The sequence below is a fragment of the Diadema setosum genome, chromosome 14 (genome assembly GCF_964275005.1).
Source record: "Diadema setosum chromosome 14, eeDiaSeto1, whole genome shotgun sequence".
Lineage (NCBI taxonomy): Eukaryota > Metazoa > Echinodermata > Echinoidea > Diadematoida > Diadematidae > Diadema > Diadema setosum.
Genome location: NC_092698.1, coordinates 10389047 through 10404895, shown reverse-complemented (window position 1 = coordinate 10404895; position 15849 = coordinate 10389047). Strand labels below are relative to the sequence as shown.

At 37.5% G+C, this 15849-nt stretch overlaps 1 protein-coding gene across 1 annotated transcript in view; it reads left to right on the top strand.

The window, feature by feature from the left end:
- Positions 1 to 15849, top strand: part of LOC140237929 (protogenin B-like) — a 79477-nt gene that overhangs the window by 61530 nt on the left and 2098 nt on the right. Inside the window, exons 13-17 of the mRNA XM_072317859.1 lie at positions 2092 to 2263; positions 2707 to 2834; positions 12114 to 12296; positions 13250 to 13420; positions 15079 to 15193. Of these exons, the coding sequence (XP_072173960.1) occupies positions 2092 to 2263; positions 2707 to 2834; positions 12114 to 12296; positions 13250 to 13420; positions 15079 to 15193 (769 nt within the window). The remainder of the gene's footprint in view (positions 1 to 2091; positions 2264 to 2706; positions 2835 to 12113; positions 12297 to 13249; positions 13421 to 15078; positions 15194 to 15849) is intronic.

Genomic DNA, 15849 nt, shown 5'->3' with positions numbered 1-15849 from the left:
ACTGTTATCATAGCGGCGAGATCTGAGCAATATATGAAAGTGATCCCAATACCGCTTCATTCTTGTTATGATTTGTATGATGTAATCACAAATTAGTGATATTTTTTTAATTTCATAACTTCCAAAAATGTTAGAATTTTATGCGGTAATCTAGAACAGGATCATTTTAATCCACAAATCATTGCATGATTATTTGTTTTCGACCGTGGACTGATAATGTATAGTGCAGTGGTACTTTTGCTGCTGCTGAGCACTGCTGCCTAGCTACACTGCCTATGTCACCACTGGCAGGGCATTAGTGTTGTGCTGTTTGGTACCATAATCAGAGAGTGAGATAGAGGGAAAAGAGATTATAGTTGAATTACATGGCTTATTTGATGTATTATCTTTCATTGCTTGTGCTGAGATCAGTGACACAACCAAACCTACTTTCAGTAAGCACTAAAGATTACTTGACTAATTTTTCATTTTATTATTATTATTATTATTATTATTATTATTATCATTATTATTATTATCATTATTATTATTATTATTATTATTATTATTATTATTATTATTATTGTTATTATTATCATTATTATTATTATTATTATTATTATTATTATTATTATTATTATTATTATCATTATTATTATTATCATTATTATTATTATCATTATTATTATTATTATTATTATTATTATTATTATTATTGTTATTATTGTTATTATTATTATTATTATTATTATTATTATTATTATTATTATTATTATTGTTGTTATTATTATTATTATTATTATCATTATTATTATTATTATTATTATTATTATTATTATTATTATTATTATTATTATCATCATCATTATTATCATTATTATTATTATCATTATTATTATTATTATTATTGTTATTATTATTATTATTATTATTTGTAATCCAGGATACGGCTGTAAATAAAAGTAATGCAACATAATGGTGAATTTTTACCAAGTACTCCAGGTTACCAAATAGTGCATCATATGTACAATGTTAGGCTTTGACATCTTGGTTGACTGCTCTGGAATGGCTTTTTTAGGTGGCAGCTAAAAGTGTTCATTTGGCCAAAGATTTAGCAACTCCAACCCCTCCACCTTAAAAGTCATTAATACTTAGTTATTGCAACTTTAACATATGTGACTGCCCAGCTCAAAACCCACCTCCCCCTGCAAAAAAGAAAAGAAAAGAAGATATGGAGGATTCTTTGTAATGAACCAAAATATGTCATTTGGGTTGACTAACTCAGATTGTTAAAGTTTGTCTTCCCTTGGAGAGTAATTTTTTTTTTTCTGTTTACTGTCAAAATTCAGTGGCTTAAAACAGTACTGAAATTGAGATGTTAGCAGTTTTTCTGGACCATATTTTTTTTAACAGGCACTGCTTTCACTAGGAAATACATTGATTTTTTTTTAATTTATCTATTTTTTTTATTTTTTATTTTTTACACACAGCACACCTGAGTGACCCTAATATTTGAATCCTCTTTTCTCCCTTTTCTATGAAACCAAGTCTCCATCTCCCAAGTCTCTTTTATTTCAGTCACTCTTTCAATGGGTTAGGATGATCCAAAAGTAGCCAATTATATATCTTTGTAAAGCTTAGAGCCTACTCTTGCAAACTATGTGGAAAAATGGGAAATTCATGTTGGCCTGCTTTTTGTGGGATTTGAGCTAGGCAATCACATATGTGCTGTGATCAACATAATTTGAAAAACAAAAACAAAAGTGGTTGAGCAGTGGGAGAATTATGAGGCAGTGATTTCATTGTCTTGTTCAAAATACATTTGTCATTGTAGCAAATGATAATTCAGCAAAATACATCAAACTCTTTATAACTTTGGAATATAATATCAAATATCAGTGAAAGTTATGCTCTACCTGTAGATTTTACTCTATTACTTTAGTTTTGGTCAATTTGAGAGTGGAGTGGCATCATGCTTTAATTTCATGTGTTAGATAAGTGCATCACACTTTCCAGAAGTGTACCTTTGCATGCTGGACAGTAGAACTGTGTGATTGTACAAGTTGATACTGTTGGTAACATACGTTCTCCCTTTGTGACACCTCTGTGCAGGTCAAAACAGGCCCATCTTGCTGGCTCCTTTTGACCTGAGGGGTTCAGCCATTTCAGCCACTGCCATAACCCTCCAGTGGCAGCGTCCTCATACAGCTTTTCAGGTGGACTTCTACATGGTCTACGGGGAGCCGTCCCGAAAGGCGTACTCCAGAAGCTTTGAGCAACGAAGGTAATGCCACTATATTCCTCTAGACATTGCATTGTCATCCAACAGCTGTGAACAAAATAATAATTTGTGTTGTAAACAAATAACTGTTCATGAAGCTGTCACCTATTGCAGTTTACAGTAGATTTAATTGATATTGTGAATGTAGACTTTTACCCAGAAATTCACTGATTTCAATGATCAACCAATGTGTTGACATGGTGAAGGTTATGTGTATGCTTGTTTGTATCCACAAGGACATTTTCATTTCCAGTTTACCGTAGTGGTTGTGTTAATGCTCAGTAAGTAACAGGCTATAGGTTCACGTGTCATTGGATTTGCTGGGATCCTAATTTTTTTTTTTAAGTGTCCAGGCGCAGTCAAACATGGATAAAATATCTCAACATATTTCAACTCAGTACATGACTGTAACCTTTTATCCTTTCACTATCTTGTTATGATGACAGCACAATATGTGCTGCCACTATCCGTGACTTGACCCCCTTCACGGAGTACGTCCTGAGTGTCAAGGCATTTGGAGGGGACATGGAGAGTGCGTACAGTCACCAAATATACCTGAAGACGCTGGAAGATGGTAAGGATTCTCTAATGTGGACATTTCTTTGTACAAAACAATGAAATCGAACTGCATTTCAAGTTTGCTTTGTTTTTTTTTTTTAAAAGAAGAGAATTGCTGCCACTTTCATAATTGTGTGAATGTTAAGAATACTTGTTTAAGGAATGCATTGACTTGAAATGTCCTACTCTGGAGATGATTATGTTGTGAATGTGAGATATTTGTGTGTGTGGTTCCCCAAATCTATATGCAAGTGCATTGCACATTATGTAAATTAGTGTTGGTTTGGCCATCTCACTATCTGTTGATTTTTTTTTTTGTCTGCCCATCACTTCTGTTTGTCCATATCCAGTCTTTTTTTTCCTTTCTTTTTGTGGACTGCCGTAACTCACAAATGACTGTCGATATCCTCTGACACTTTGATGGTTACATATGATTGACCTTGCAAAGATTGGCATGCTAGACTTGGGGTCTTGATTTCTGAGGAACAAGCCATTGGGTGAAGATCAGAGATTTTTCCTTGAATTTGTTCAGGAAATGGATTGACATACTTCAGCAAATATGTTTCTGTACCCTCTTTCAGATATAGCCATCACATTTTTGATTTCAATGCTTTTGTTGATATGATGGTGAATTCAAAAATAGCTCCTATCGGTATTGCTGGTTTGTGTTAAGACGGAACGCATGTGATTTGATGACATGATTACATTGACCAGACCTGTGTGGTGTGTCATACAAGAACCCTAACTCATTTAACATAACACCATGAGCGCTGTGATGCATGTGTCACAGGAAGAAGGGCGTAACTCATTCAATGTCACACCAGAAGGACTGTAACTCATTTCATGTACCATCAGAAGAGCCTTCACTCATTGATCTTAGACTCATTGAATAAACCTAAAAGGTTGTTGATTCTTGTGGGCATGACAACAGCAGGGCCCAAGTCATTGGAGATCATCCCAGCAAGATCGTAGCTAGGTGGTGAGTTGGTTCAATATCCAGTCCGACCTTGATTTTCTGGCCACCTCTCATCTGGAACTCTCTATCATCTGGATGCGTTCATGCAGTGAAGATGAAAAAAAAAAGTGATTTCAAAGTCAATTAAAACTCCTACAAAATTCACAAGATTTACCTATTATATTCCCAACAGAAACAAATTTTGCATTAAAATATTTTAGTTTCCATGAAAAAAAAACAAACTATGATATGAAGTAGGCTAGCATAGATTTCATCACACTTGCGATGTATACTACTTAGGCCTACTTACCTACCACTGGGTCGACAGCTGTACAGGCACACGTACGTAAACATTGTTTCTATCATATCCGGGTGGGCGCCGACCCCTACATCACTGGACTAACAGAGGTCGGATCTTACAATGCTTCTGCTGTTACATCCAGATATCTTGGGTTTGTGGCCCAGTGATATTTCAGCTGAGCAATGTTTGTGTGTTATCATACCTCTGTGAGAGGCAAAACGCTCATGACAGGTTAGAACATAGAATGGAGGTGTGTGTGACAGTCACAACTCACACATGATTTAAAGGTCCCACATCACTTCTCCTGGCAAAGAGCAGGGCTGAAGTGGTCCTGGCCACACACGTGCCGTGATACTCTGGAGAATAAGCATGGATGTGAGAGTTCAGAGTTTAATCTCATTTCAGACTTTTTTCTCTCAGCCAAAAACCCACTTTTTTGGCAGTTCAAATGCATTGAAATGTAAACAGATTAATATATTTCAGTTTTAGATTCTTTCAGTCTTCTTTTCTTTTAGTATTCTCACACCCCTGAATATGTGAATGATACCGACCTCATGTGGTTCTCCCAAGTGACTAGCAGTAGTTACCAAGCTGTATCAGACAGGCATATTTTGCAACATATGAAGCAAGAAATGCCATAACTCACCAGAGGTCATGTCAGAAGCACCATAAGTCAATTGATGACATGTTAGTAAGGCTTTGACTCAATTCATTGCGCACCAAAGGACCTTTGTCAATCTGATTTCACACCGAATAGCATGTCAACTCATTTGATGTTATTTAATGACACACACATCAAGTGGACCTCCAGTTATTTAATGCCACCTCCACATCAGGACTCTGCACACTCATCATATTCAATTTAATGTCACACCAAAGGGCCTACAGTCACGCCAGAAGTTCGGTATTTCGTCTGATTTCGTTGATAACACTTAACAGACCTTAAGGCATTTCATATCGCTCCAGAAGTCTCCTAACGCTTTTGATGTGAAGTTATAACACAGTAAGGCCTTAATTTAATCCATTGCATGCCGTGAGTCTGTTACACAGTTGCTGACATGAGATGACATATCAAAAAAGCCCTTAACTCATTCAGTGTCACCCAAAGTCTGATTTCGTTAAGAGGGTCTTTACTTGATTGATGTCAGACAGGAACAGATTTAATGTCACACCAGGGTCCCATTTCCTAAAAGGTATTAGGATAGCAAATCTTGATAGAATACTGTACAAGCTGTTATTTTCACATATTTACAGATATTTTTGCGAATGAATGGGTCACGGACATTTTGGCGAGATGTTGTTTTCACAATTTTGATTTCGAGACTATCGTAAAGTGCACTAACGCCAGTCCATTCAGGATATTTTCCCTTGTTAAATTTGCAGCCCAACCTTGATTTGCAAAAAATAAGATTATACAGGAGCAACTTCATGTATCAACAGCCAATCAGAAAGCTGGATTTTTGTCGTTAACCATGACATTTGCCACTCCAGCAAGAGATACAATCATAACAACTTTTTATGAAATGGGGCCCAGGGAGGTGTTTCATAAAGCTGTTCTTAAAGTTACAAATGACTTACGAACGACTGGTGATCAGTTCTGATGTGCTATACTTATCAAAATTTCAATAATTCAGCACAAGAACTGATCACCAGTCGTTCGTAAGTCATTCATAACTTTATGAACAGCTTTATGAAACAGGGCCCAGAAGAGCATGGATTCATTTAATACCATACCAGGATGAAGGAAATTCCCTTTATGATACATCTGAGAGTGTGTAACCCTTGTATTGCTACACCAGAAGGACTTTAACTCACCTGTAGTCATCAGAAAAGGCAAGAACTCACCTGATGCCCCCTGCCAGATAATCAGTAACTCACCTGATGTAATAGCAGAAAGGCAATAACTCACCTGATGTGATAGCAGAAAGGCAATAATTGTAATAGCCGAAAGGCAATAATTCACCTGATGTGATAGCAGAAAGGCATTATCACATGATGATGACAGGGAGGCAATAGCTCAATATCAAAACAGAAAGGCAATAATTCACCTGATGTAATAGCAGAAAGGCATTAACTCACCTGATGATGACAGCGAGGCAATAGCTCAATATCAAAACAGAAAGGCAATAATTCACCTGATATCATACCAGAAAAGCAGTGACTCACCTAATGTCACACCAGAAAGCAATAACTCACCTGATGTCATACCAGAAACGGCATTAATGCGCTTCATGTCTTAGCAGAAAGGCATTTAACACACTTGATGCTATGGCAGAAGGGCAATAACTCACCTGATGTTCTACCAGAAAGGCATTAATGCACTTCATGTCTTAGCAGAAAGGCATAAACACACTTGATGTTATAGCAGAAAGGCAATAAGTCACCTGATGTAATAGCAGAAAGGCAATAATTCCCCTGTTGTAATAGCAGAAAGGCATTAATTCACCTGATGATGACAGCAAGGCAATAGCTCAATATCATGCCAGAAAAGCAATAACTTACCCTATGTCATACCAGAAAGGCAGTAACTCATCTGATGTAATAGCAGAAATGGATTAATGCACTTGATGTTATAGCAGAAAGGCATTAACTCACACGATGTCATACTGGAATTCGCTCACTTGATGTCATCGCAAAAAGGCCTTAATGCACCTGATGTCATACTGGAAAGGCAAAAATTTAGTGGATGTATTACCAGAAAGGCATTAATGCATCTGATGTAATAGCAGAAATGGATTAATGCACTTGATGTCATAGCAGAATGGCATTAACTCACCCTCTGTCATACCAGAAAAACATCAACTCACCATGAAATAACTCACCTGATGTCATACCAAAAACTCAATAACTCACCTGATGTCATACCAGAAAGGTATTAATACTCTTCATGCCATACTAGGAAGGCATTAATGCACTTCATACAATACCAGAAAGGCATTAACACACCGCCTGCTGTCATACCAAAAAGGCACAATCTCCGATGATGTCATGTTTAGTACTTGGAGAGCATGACCGTCATTAGTGCTACAGCATCCGAAGGGCCTTGACTAATTTGATTTACACTAGAAGGTTGCTAACCTGTTCAGTGACATTCCATACTGGGACAGAGTGGCTGTGACTTGACTGGACCCATATATCTTACTCAACTGGCATAATGGGGAAAAAAAGAGGGTTTTGATGATTTTGTATTACACCAGAAAACTCCAGACTATCCGTCAGCACAACTGGAATGCAGATTGACACAGAGAACTCCGAACTCCTGTCACAAAATCCTGCATTTTTGAAGGATTTACAAAGAAAAGTAAGTCTCATTGCCTACTTCATGAATATTTGAGGCACACACATGTTGACTTGGAAACTTTATGCAAGACATGCATAGATGTGTCAAATATGCTTGTTATGCACACATGGATTACAGCTCTTTTATAAGTAATAATATGAGTGTAGATCTTCAAGGTAGCAATTGTGCTTTGCACTTTTGACCAAAACTACTATAGATGTCATAATGCTAAGTGTATTGCCTTTTCGTTACAGAACTCTCTCCCCCTCTCAAAGGAGGGGGTATGGACTTCATAACAAACTCATAGTACTGATAGGTTGCTAAAAGTAAATCCCATTCTAGGTGGTTGAGTTGTACTTAGTAGCTGACATGACAATTACTTATCTAGATGTGATATCAATGCCAAATGTAATATAGTATATATATATTTTTCAACTGTTTAAAATGCCTTGTTGACATATATTATTCAGAGAATTATAGTCCCCTACCTAGCTATGTATAGTTCTAGTCAAATTTTTCATGGCTAGACTTGAATGTTAGACATATTTATGATACATGTTTGTATTACTTCACAGTTTATATGCGAACAAGCATACTCGTTACAAGCATATGATGGTAGCTTCATGAGATTACACTCCCCTTCAACAGCAACACCGCATGATTGTGGGTCATGTGGCAGTGTTGTTCAGCAAACATGGATGCTTTGGTAATAGTGGCACCATATTTACATAAAGCTCCTATGAATTTGAGTGAAGGTAGTATTTTGAAATCGAGAACTAGCATTATGTGCTCCAATTAATCGCCTGCTGTTGGCATGCAAACCTACAGTACATCAATATCTAAAACCCGTCAGGGATTGCAATGCAGTTTTAACACCACAATTTTGAAAGGTACTTTTTTTCATACCTTTTTACCCGCAGAACTAAATTGTGTGGATTGGTGGAGATACGTAGCAACATAAAACTGCTAGTGGTACGGACGCGGCTACACATATCGTCCAGGTTTTGACTTCTGCAAGGGACAACACAGGAATAGCTACAACTGGACTTGCCTTTACCTTGTTCAAACAGAGAGAAAGAGAAGGAGAGAATGACATCAACAACAACAACAACATATAAATATGTCCCATTGCCAAACAAAGAGGAAATTGAAAAAAAATTTAACTAGCTGCTTTCTGGAGGAGAATCATGATGCCGAAGAGAAAGTCTGATTTGATATGACTAGGAGAGGTTTATTGGAGTAACAGCCACGATGGCTGAGAACCTTAGTGTATCTGGTTTATTTATTTATGTTTACCTCAGCCAAGGGAGGAGGTTATGTTTGCATTACCATTGGTTTGTTTGTCCGTGTGCAAAATAACTCAAAAAGTTGTGAACAGATTTGGATGAAACTTGCAGGAAATTTTGAGAATGACACAAGGAACAGATGATTAAATCTTAATAGCAATCTAAAATTTTTTTTAATGGATTTATGAACAATTATCGATATTTCGGCAGGTAGGGTCAAGGAACTTGGGAGTTCAAGCTGCACATTTTTTAGGATTTCATACGCACAATGAAGTGCATGCTCTAGTTTCTGCTGGGGCGAGGCGCACCGCACAGATGAGGGTTTATGACGTAACAAAGGCTTCTATATTGGAAAATTGGGTGATTTTCAGCATGTATGATATGTATAGGTGGAAATCACTGATCTCTATGGAAAAACAAGATCATTAGTGGAAAGTAGCTGCTTGGCAGAGGTCTCTCTCGGAGTGCTTCTCTAGTTTTTAGTTTTTTTTTTTAAGAAGAAGTGGAGACATTAAATGATGATGGTTTGAATTGAATAAGGCCTAGAAAACAAATGAAAGGCAGAGCATTTTAATTGTCCTGTGTGAACAGATGGGGGAAAAGCCAGCAGTTGTATATCTTTTTGCACAAAAATGATCGGTTATGGGCAAGTGCATTTGCATCACATAACAGGGTGTGCATACTATGCTGTATCCACAAAACATTCAATCGATCACACTGTATGCAGATGCTGTAGTAGTCTATTAATCCTCTTCAAAAGTTGTTGTAAGCTGCTGATATATTACTAACTTGCCTTTTTTTTTTTTAAATTTCACACTTTCACCGTCCAGAACTTTCTTCCATAATGTGTTGAGTCTTCTCAAGTTGTTTCCTAGATTGTGCATGTGTCATATTATGTTACGAATTATGGTAAGACCACATAGGCATACAACAATATTGATAGTGTAATTATATGAATGTAAACATTAGTAAACCTCATTATCTTCCTGATCAATTCAGTGCTTATTTACGTCGATGTAGGGCAATTTGTCAATCAGTTGCAATGATAACATCTCGACGGAAGAATTTCATGAATTTGAATAACAAAGCAGTACCTGCTGCATGCTATAAGGATTAGAACCAACACTTGCTGTCGGGCGAAAGCTCGGTGGTCTAGTGGAGATGACGCCTGTCCGGTGATCAGGAGGTCGTAGGTTCGAATCCTGCTCGAGTATGTACGCCCATGATTTTTTATCATGGCTACTACTAAAACACTGATCAATTCAGTGCTTATTTACATCGATGTAGGGCAATTTGTCAATCAGTTGCACCTCATTATCTGTTATACACCCATATTGCATGTTATTAGCAGTGGTTTCAAGAATTTTTACTAGAATGTAATGTATGAGCTTTTTTTCAACATGGTATTGTTGACATTAGTGCCTCAACAGCCACTAATACAGTCATAATGAAGCCACCATTTCACCCCAAGTCACTTACGCAGTATTAGTAAACTATAATTTCTTGCTTGTTCAGTCTTCTTTTAGAATTGCATGTTCACATTATGGCTGTCCTTTCTACTTTTTTTTTTCCAAATAGGAATTCCAGTAATTATACCATTATAATCATGAATTCTAATGTGATTGCTCTCAAGTATATACACCTCAGGTATCTGCATTCATCGCCAAATAGCCCTATTTTAGAGAAATAGTAAATAGTAAAAATAATGGTATGACTGAGATAACATTCTCTGACAGAAGTAAGCAAGCAGAACTGATCTCCAATACATCACCCTTGAATTTTCACAATCCAAAATGCAAAGCTTTTATACTTCTGTAGGCCATCATGTTCATAAGATACAAAATTGTTCATTATATGGCATTAAATGCCTAATTGCTTTGTACACAACGTTTATTTCTCTTTTTTTTTTTGCTTGCTGAATGGAACTAAATTGATTGACGACCGTTTAATGATTTGAAAAATAAATGGTAGTGAAGAAACACTGTATTGCAACAGTCAGTGACAGGTCACATGTATGAAATGTTGATGGCATTACTTAAATGCCTTTGAAACAAAATGCTATAATTAGCAACTTGTATCCAAGTAGTATATACTTGTCAAGAATAAGATACAATTTGTAGCCGTTGCACTGTTTGACAGGAAAGAATAAAATATTTCAGCAAGCATAAGTTGAATACCTGACAGATTAATTACATGTATGCAAAGTGAAAGAAGCTTGTTTAATCCAGTACATAATAAGTACTCTATTACGTGTGATTTGCATTAGTAATCAATGAAATAAATTGTTAACAAAACACTCTTTAAAATACCATGCCAGCTTTGTCCCATAGTGTTTGATTGGAGTCTCCCTAACTCTCATGTGTGAATGTGTGTAGCATTGTGTTTTTCTTCACGCAAATTATATCTGCAGTATGATTTTAGAATAAACACACACTTCACTCTCGATTCCTGTTGTGTTATGTGAGCTGGAGCTCAATGATGGCCCTGTTAAGAAAACAAAACCTGTGATTTATTTTGTACCATAAACCCAGTAACTCCTTATTTGGTTGTTATAATTTCATGAAGGCATGATTTAAAGATATGTCTGTAATGCAAAAAAAAAAAAAAAAAAAAAATATATAGATATATATATATATATATATATATATATATATATATAAACAAAAAAAGAGAAAGTAAATACCCCATTTGATTAATAAGGAGATGGCTAATAATAAATCTGAAAGAGATGCCAGAATAATGATTAAAAAACTTACTAGGAATTGCAAAGGAATTTTGGCTTCTGTCTGTAATGACTTCTCTGAAATTTGGATCTTGCCAAGTCAACGGTCAGACAATGGCAACATATTTGAGACCTACTGAAAGGTAATACTGGTTGATACTGTATGTGCTGTTGCTACCTCACTATACGTGATCTTATCATCAGCATGATCCATTCCTACTGATAACATACAGAAATTTGTCAAGTTACCTTTAATGTCGTAATTTATATAGAAATGAATAGATGAATGAATGAATAAGTAAAGAAATAAACATAACTAAATTATGTATGTTATATATCTGTATATTTTTTTTTGTCTTGTCACAGTCGAGTTTTCAGAGCTGATGGGTTTCACCATACCTCTTCAATCCTTGTCATCATTTGTTGCCAGTAATATTGTCATCATTCAATATTCTTGATTTTGTTTCTTTGTTTTGCTGACCAAACTTTACCACTTGCCTAGAGCTTGAGAATTTAATCATGCCTCTGCTACCATCCATCATCATCATTATCATTCCACTATTGCCATGATTATTCTTAGTTTTACTTTCTTTTCTTTCCATGAAAGTTTTCCAGTTGTCAGGGACGGTGCATTTCCCTGTCATTAATACTGGCATTGACGTCATCATCTGCTGGTTTCATTATTTTCAGTCAGCTGTCGTGGTGGTTCTCAAATTGTCTCATCTTTGTTTTCTGTGTTCAAACTCCCCAGTTCCCTCAGAGCCTATTCATTTCTCTGTGGTTCCCTTCAACGGGCTTGATGTGACAACAGTCGTCAAAGTGAAATGGCAGCCGCCTCATTCACCCAACGGTGTGATTGTGGAGTACCAGGTCTCCTACAGTGCCATCAACCGTACCCAGCTTGATCCTGCCCGGCAGATTGTTTCGACAAATGGTAAGGAAGGCATGCACCTGCAGGGAATAATTTCCCTTCTCAAATTGAATAGCAATTTTAGTTGATGGGCGTATGTTTTTTGAAGAAACTTGTGTACAATTCTAGTGAAATTGCTACACAAATGACACTTTGTTTAGCAGTCAAAACAAAATGTATAGCGAATCGCAGTGCGATACCAGGAAAATTAATCCATGCACCTGGGAGTTATAAACCTTCTTTGAACCAACCCTAAACCCAAGGCATTTTCTGTTTAAGTCTACATTAGTAAGCAAATCACAAGTGTTTAATTCTAGTGGGGCACTTTGTGTGCAAAATGTCCACAAAACGGTTAATGTTTTTCAGCGAAAGGTATGAAGTAGATATCTTCTCTTAGCTTTCTTCACCAGAAATGGGAGTGTCAAGTTGATTAACAGGGCAGGACAGGGCAGGGCATTCCATTCCATTCCATTCCATTCCATTCCATTCCATTCCATTCCATTCCATTCCATTCCATTCCATCATTGCATTCCATTCCATCCCATCCCATCCCATCCAATCCAATCCCATTCCATCCCATTCCATCCAATCCCATTCCATTCCATTTCATTCCATCCCATCCCATCCAATCCAATTCCATTCCATTCCATCCCATTCCATCCAATCCCATTCCATTCAATTCCATTCCACTCATCCCATCCAATCCCATTCCATTCCATTCCTTTCCATTCCATTCCATTCCATTCCATCCCATTCCATTCCATTCCATTCCATCCCATTCCATCCCATTCCATCCCATCCCATCCAATCCCGTTCCGTCCCGTCCCGTCCCGTTCCATCCCATTCCATCCCATCCCATCCAATCCCGTTCCGTCCCGTCCCGTCCCGTCCCGTCCCGTCCCATTCCATTCCATTCCATCCCATTGCATTGCATTCCATTGCATTCCATCCCATCCCAATTCATTCCATTCCAAAAGTCGGTTGTTTGGATGACTCACACCATGTTTCCTTCCCCCCACATGTCACCAGGGACCACTCACCAAGTGGTATCTTCAGAGTGAAGGCATTCACCAGCGTTGGAGGTGGGGCCTCTTCTACTCCGGTGCTCTATGTGGTGAAGGAGCACCCAATGACGACAGGGACACCATGTGAGTGTTATCTTCTATTGTCTTTGATACCTCTTCCCGAACGTCCTTGGTTTGGTTAGCGGCAGAATCCTCGGACTGTCCCCATTGAGTTTTTGTCATGGTACTTATGTATATTGCGTACACGAATATAGGAACAGTCACTGCAGCATGTGGGACTATCACATAAAGTTTGCGAGATGAGAGATGTTCAAATAGCAAAGCAAAAAGTGAGTTCCAATGGCAATAACATGCAAACTGGGTAAATACTACCGCTCACTGTGTCTTGTTGGAGTTGGAGAAAAATACATAGCTGATCAAACATGCATATCTAATATTTTGCTTCACAAAAATGATGGAATACGAAGCAATGTCTACCACATCCGTTCATGTCGAGGACTCTTATGATAATTATAGTATCATTGAGTGTAAATCCCAAATTCTTTTCTCCCTTTTTGGTCTGCGATTGGAGCCCAGTGAGTGACAGGATGTGAGAGCAGCTGAGTTGCCAAGTCGCCCCGATTCTGTTGGAGGTTTTCTGCAAACTGAGATATTTTGTCACTTTCTCTCTTGAGAATATAAACATCCTCCTGATTTGCAAATTATTTTTGCCCGTTGAGATGCTTGTAATACACAAGTATCTACCTGATAACTCCTTGGAACCCCACTGATGTTTAATGTGCAAACACTGGCAGTTATGGAGCAGTGTGTTACAATTACAGGAAGGGAATACTTTCAGTTTCACTTTAGTACTTGACCCTTTAGGACCTAAACTGCCCTCAGTTGCCCTCTTCTAAATTCAATTTGTGTGTGTGTGTGTGTGTGTGTGTGTGTGTGTGTGTGTGTGTGTGTGCGTGTGTGTGTGTGTGTGTGTGTTTTTGTTATGTTTTTTGCCTAGTTCATATCACCATTGTATGTTGACCCTGCCCTGCAAATTACCGGTAGTTTCCAATCATAGCGTAGAAGTTACTGTTGTTTTTTGTGAACTAAGGTTGATATTGCAAGTAATCTCCATGTTTTTTTCTTGCCTAGAGACGAAAAGATATTTTAGTTGATTTGACATGTATGTTATTGCAGACTTTGTTTCTTTTTGAGAAAGTACTTTTTCCTCATAAATATCATGAGACTAACTAGAGGGAAGTCATTAAGGATTTCTCAAAGTAATTATTCTTCATTGGATTAGTGAGCATCTACTTGTAAGCATTTTTCTTTCTTTTTTTTTTTTTTTGGTGAACTTAGGACTTTATGTTCCAGAATTTAAAAAGAAAACTTAAGACACACAACATGCAATATGCAATTATTTCTATGTCACTTTCTCAGCTGGTGTTCCCATCTCTCTGTCTGTCTGTCTGTCTGCCTGTCTGTCTTGTTGTCCATTGGTCATTCAATTTCTCTTTCATGCTGTCTTTATGCCCAGCTATGAATCAGTCTGTCTCTCTCTGTCTTTACCTGTCTCTCAACCTATGCACCTTATCTCTCTCTCTCTCTCTCTCTCTCTCTCTCTCTCTCTATATATATATATATATTTATTTATTTATTCATATATATTTTGGCACTCGGTTTGTCTTTGTGTCCATGAGACTGCAGTGAAACAAAGAATCTGTATATTGAGTGAATGTACCCACATTGTTTTGATTTTCATGGACCACTGTGTATGCCACTCCACCTTGGCTTTCATGTAGTGGATCGTCCCTTTGATGGACTTGGAGGAGAGCTTGAGAAAGGAATTGTGGCAGGCATTATCCTAGCAACGATCTGCATCATGATCTGCACCCTTCTGCTGGTGGTCAGGCACAGGTAAATCTGGTGTGGCGTTGGACAAGAGTGTGCTGTCTGCTTCTTGCCAGGCTGTGAGGTAGCCACGGAATTAAATGGGTTGGGGGGGGGGGGGTTGGAGAGGGAGTGATGTGCATACTCAATACCACTTTGAGAGATGGTCTTGGAATTAAATGGGGGGGGGGGGGGGGGCAAAAGACCCGGAAGTGCATAATCATTTTTCATAATCACAAGTCATGGTGTCACATATGTATGATAAGATAAAGAGAAAGAGAATTCCACAAATTGCATAATTTGTTTGAAAATGAAAAGTACACATTTCCTGGACTTGTTCCTCTGTTTGTTAAGGGTACCGTAATATCATTTTATATGTATGTGTCGTCACAAAGTGTTGTAGTCTTGTAATCCAGCAATGACTGTACCAAAACTTTGTAAGAATTCATAACTTTTTTTTTTACGGATTGTTCAATTTTCCTCAAACTTTGCTGTCATGTTCCACTAATATTGCTGCATTTCCTCTATTCACATGTATATTTGGGTTTCAATCTCCTTTAACTCTTTGAGGACGGGCTGATTTTGCTGCAACATGCATTTCCCATAGACACTCGCCTTAGTATACTTGGGACTCGTCTTCAGCATGTTATCTACAAGTCCATGAGTTATATCACATAAAAAAA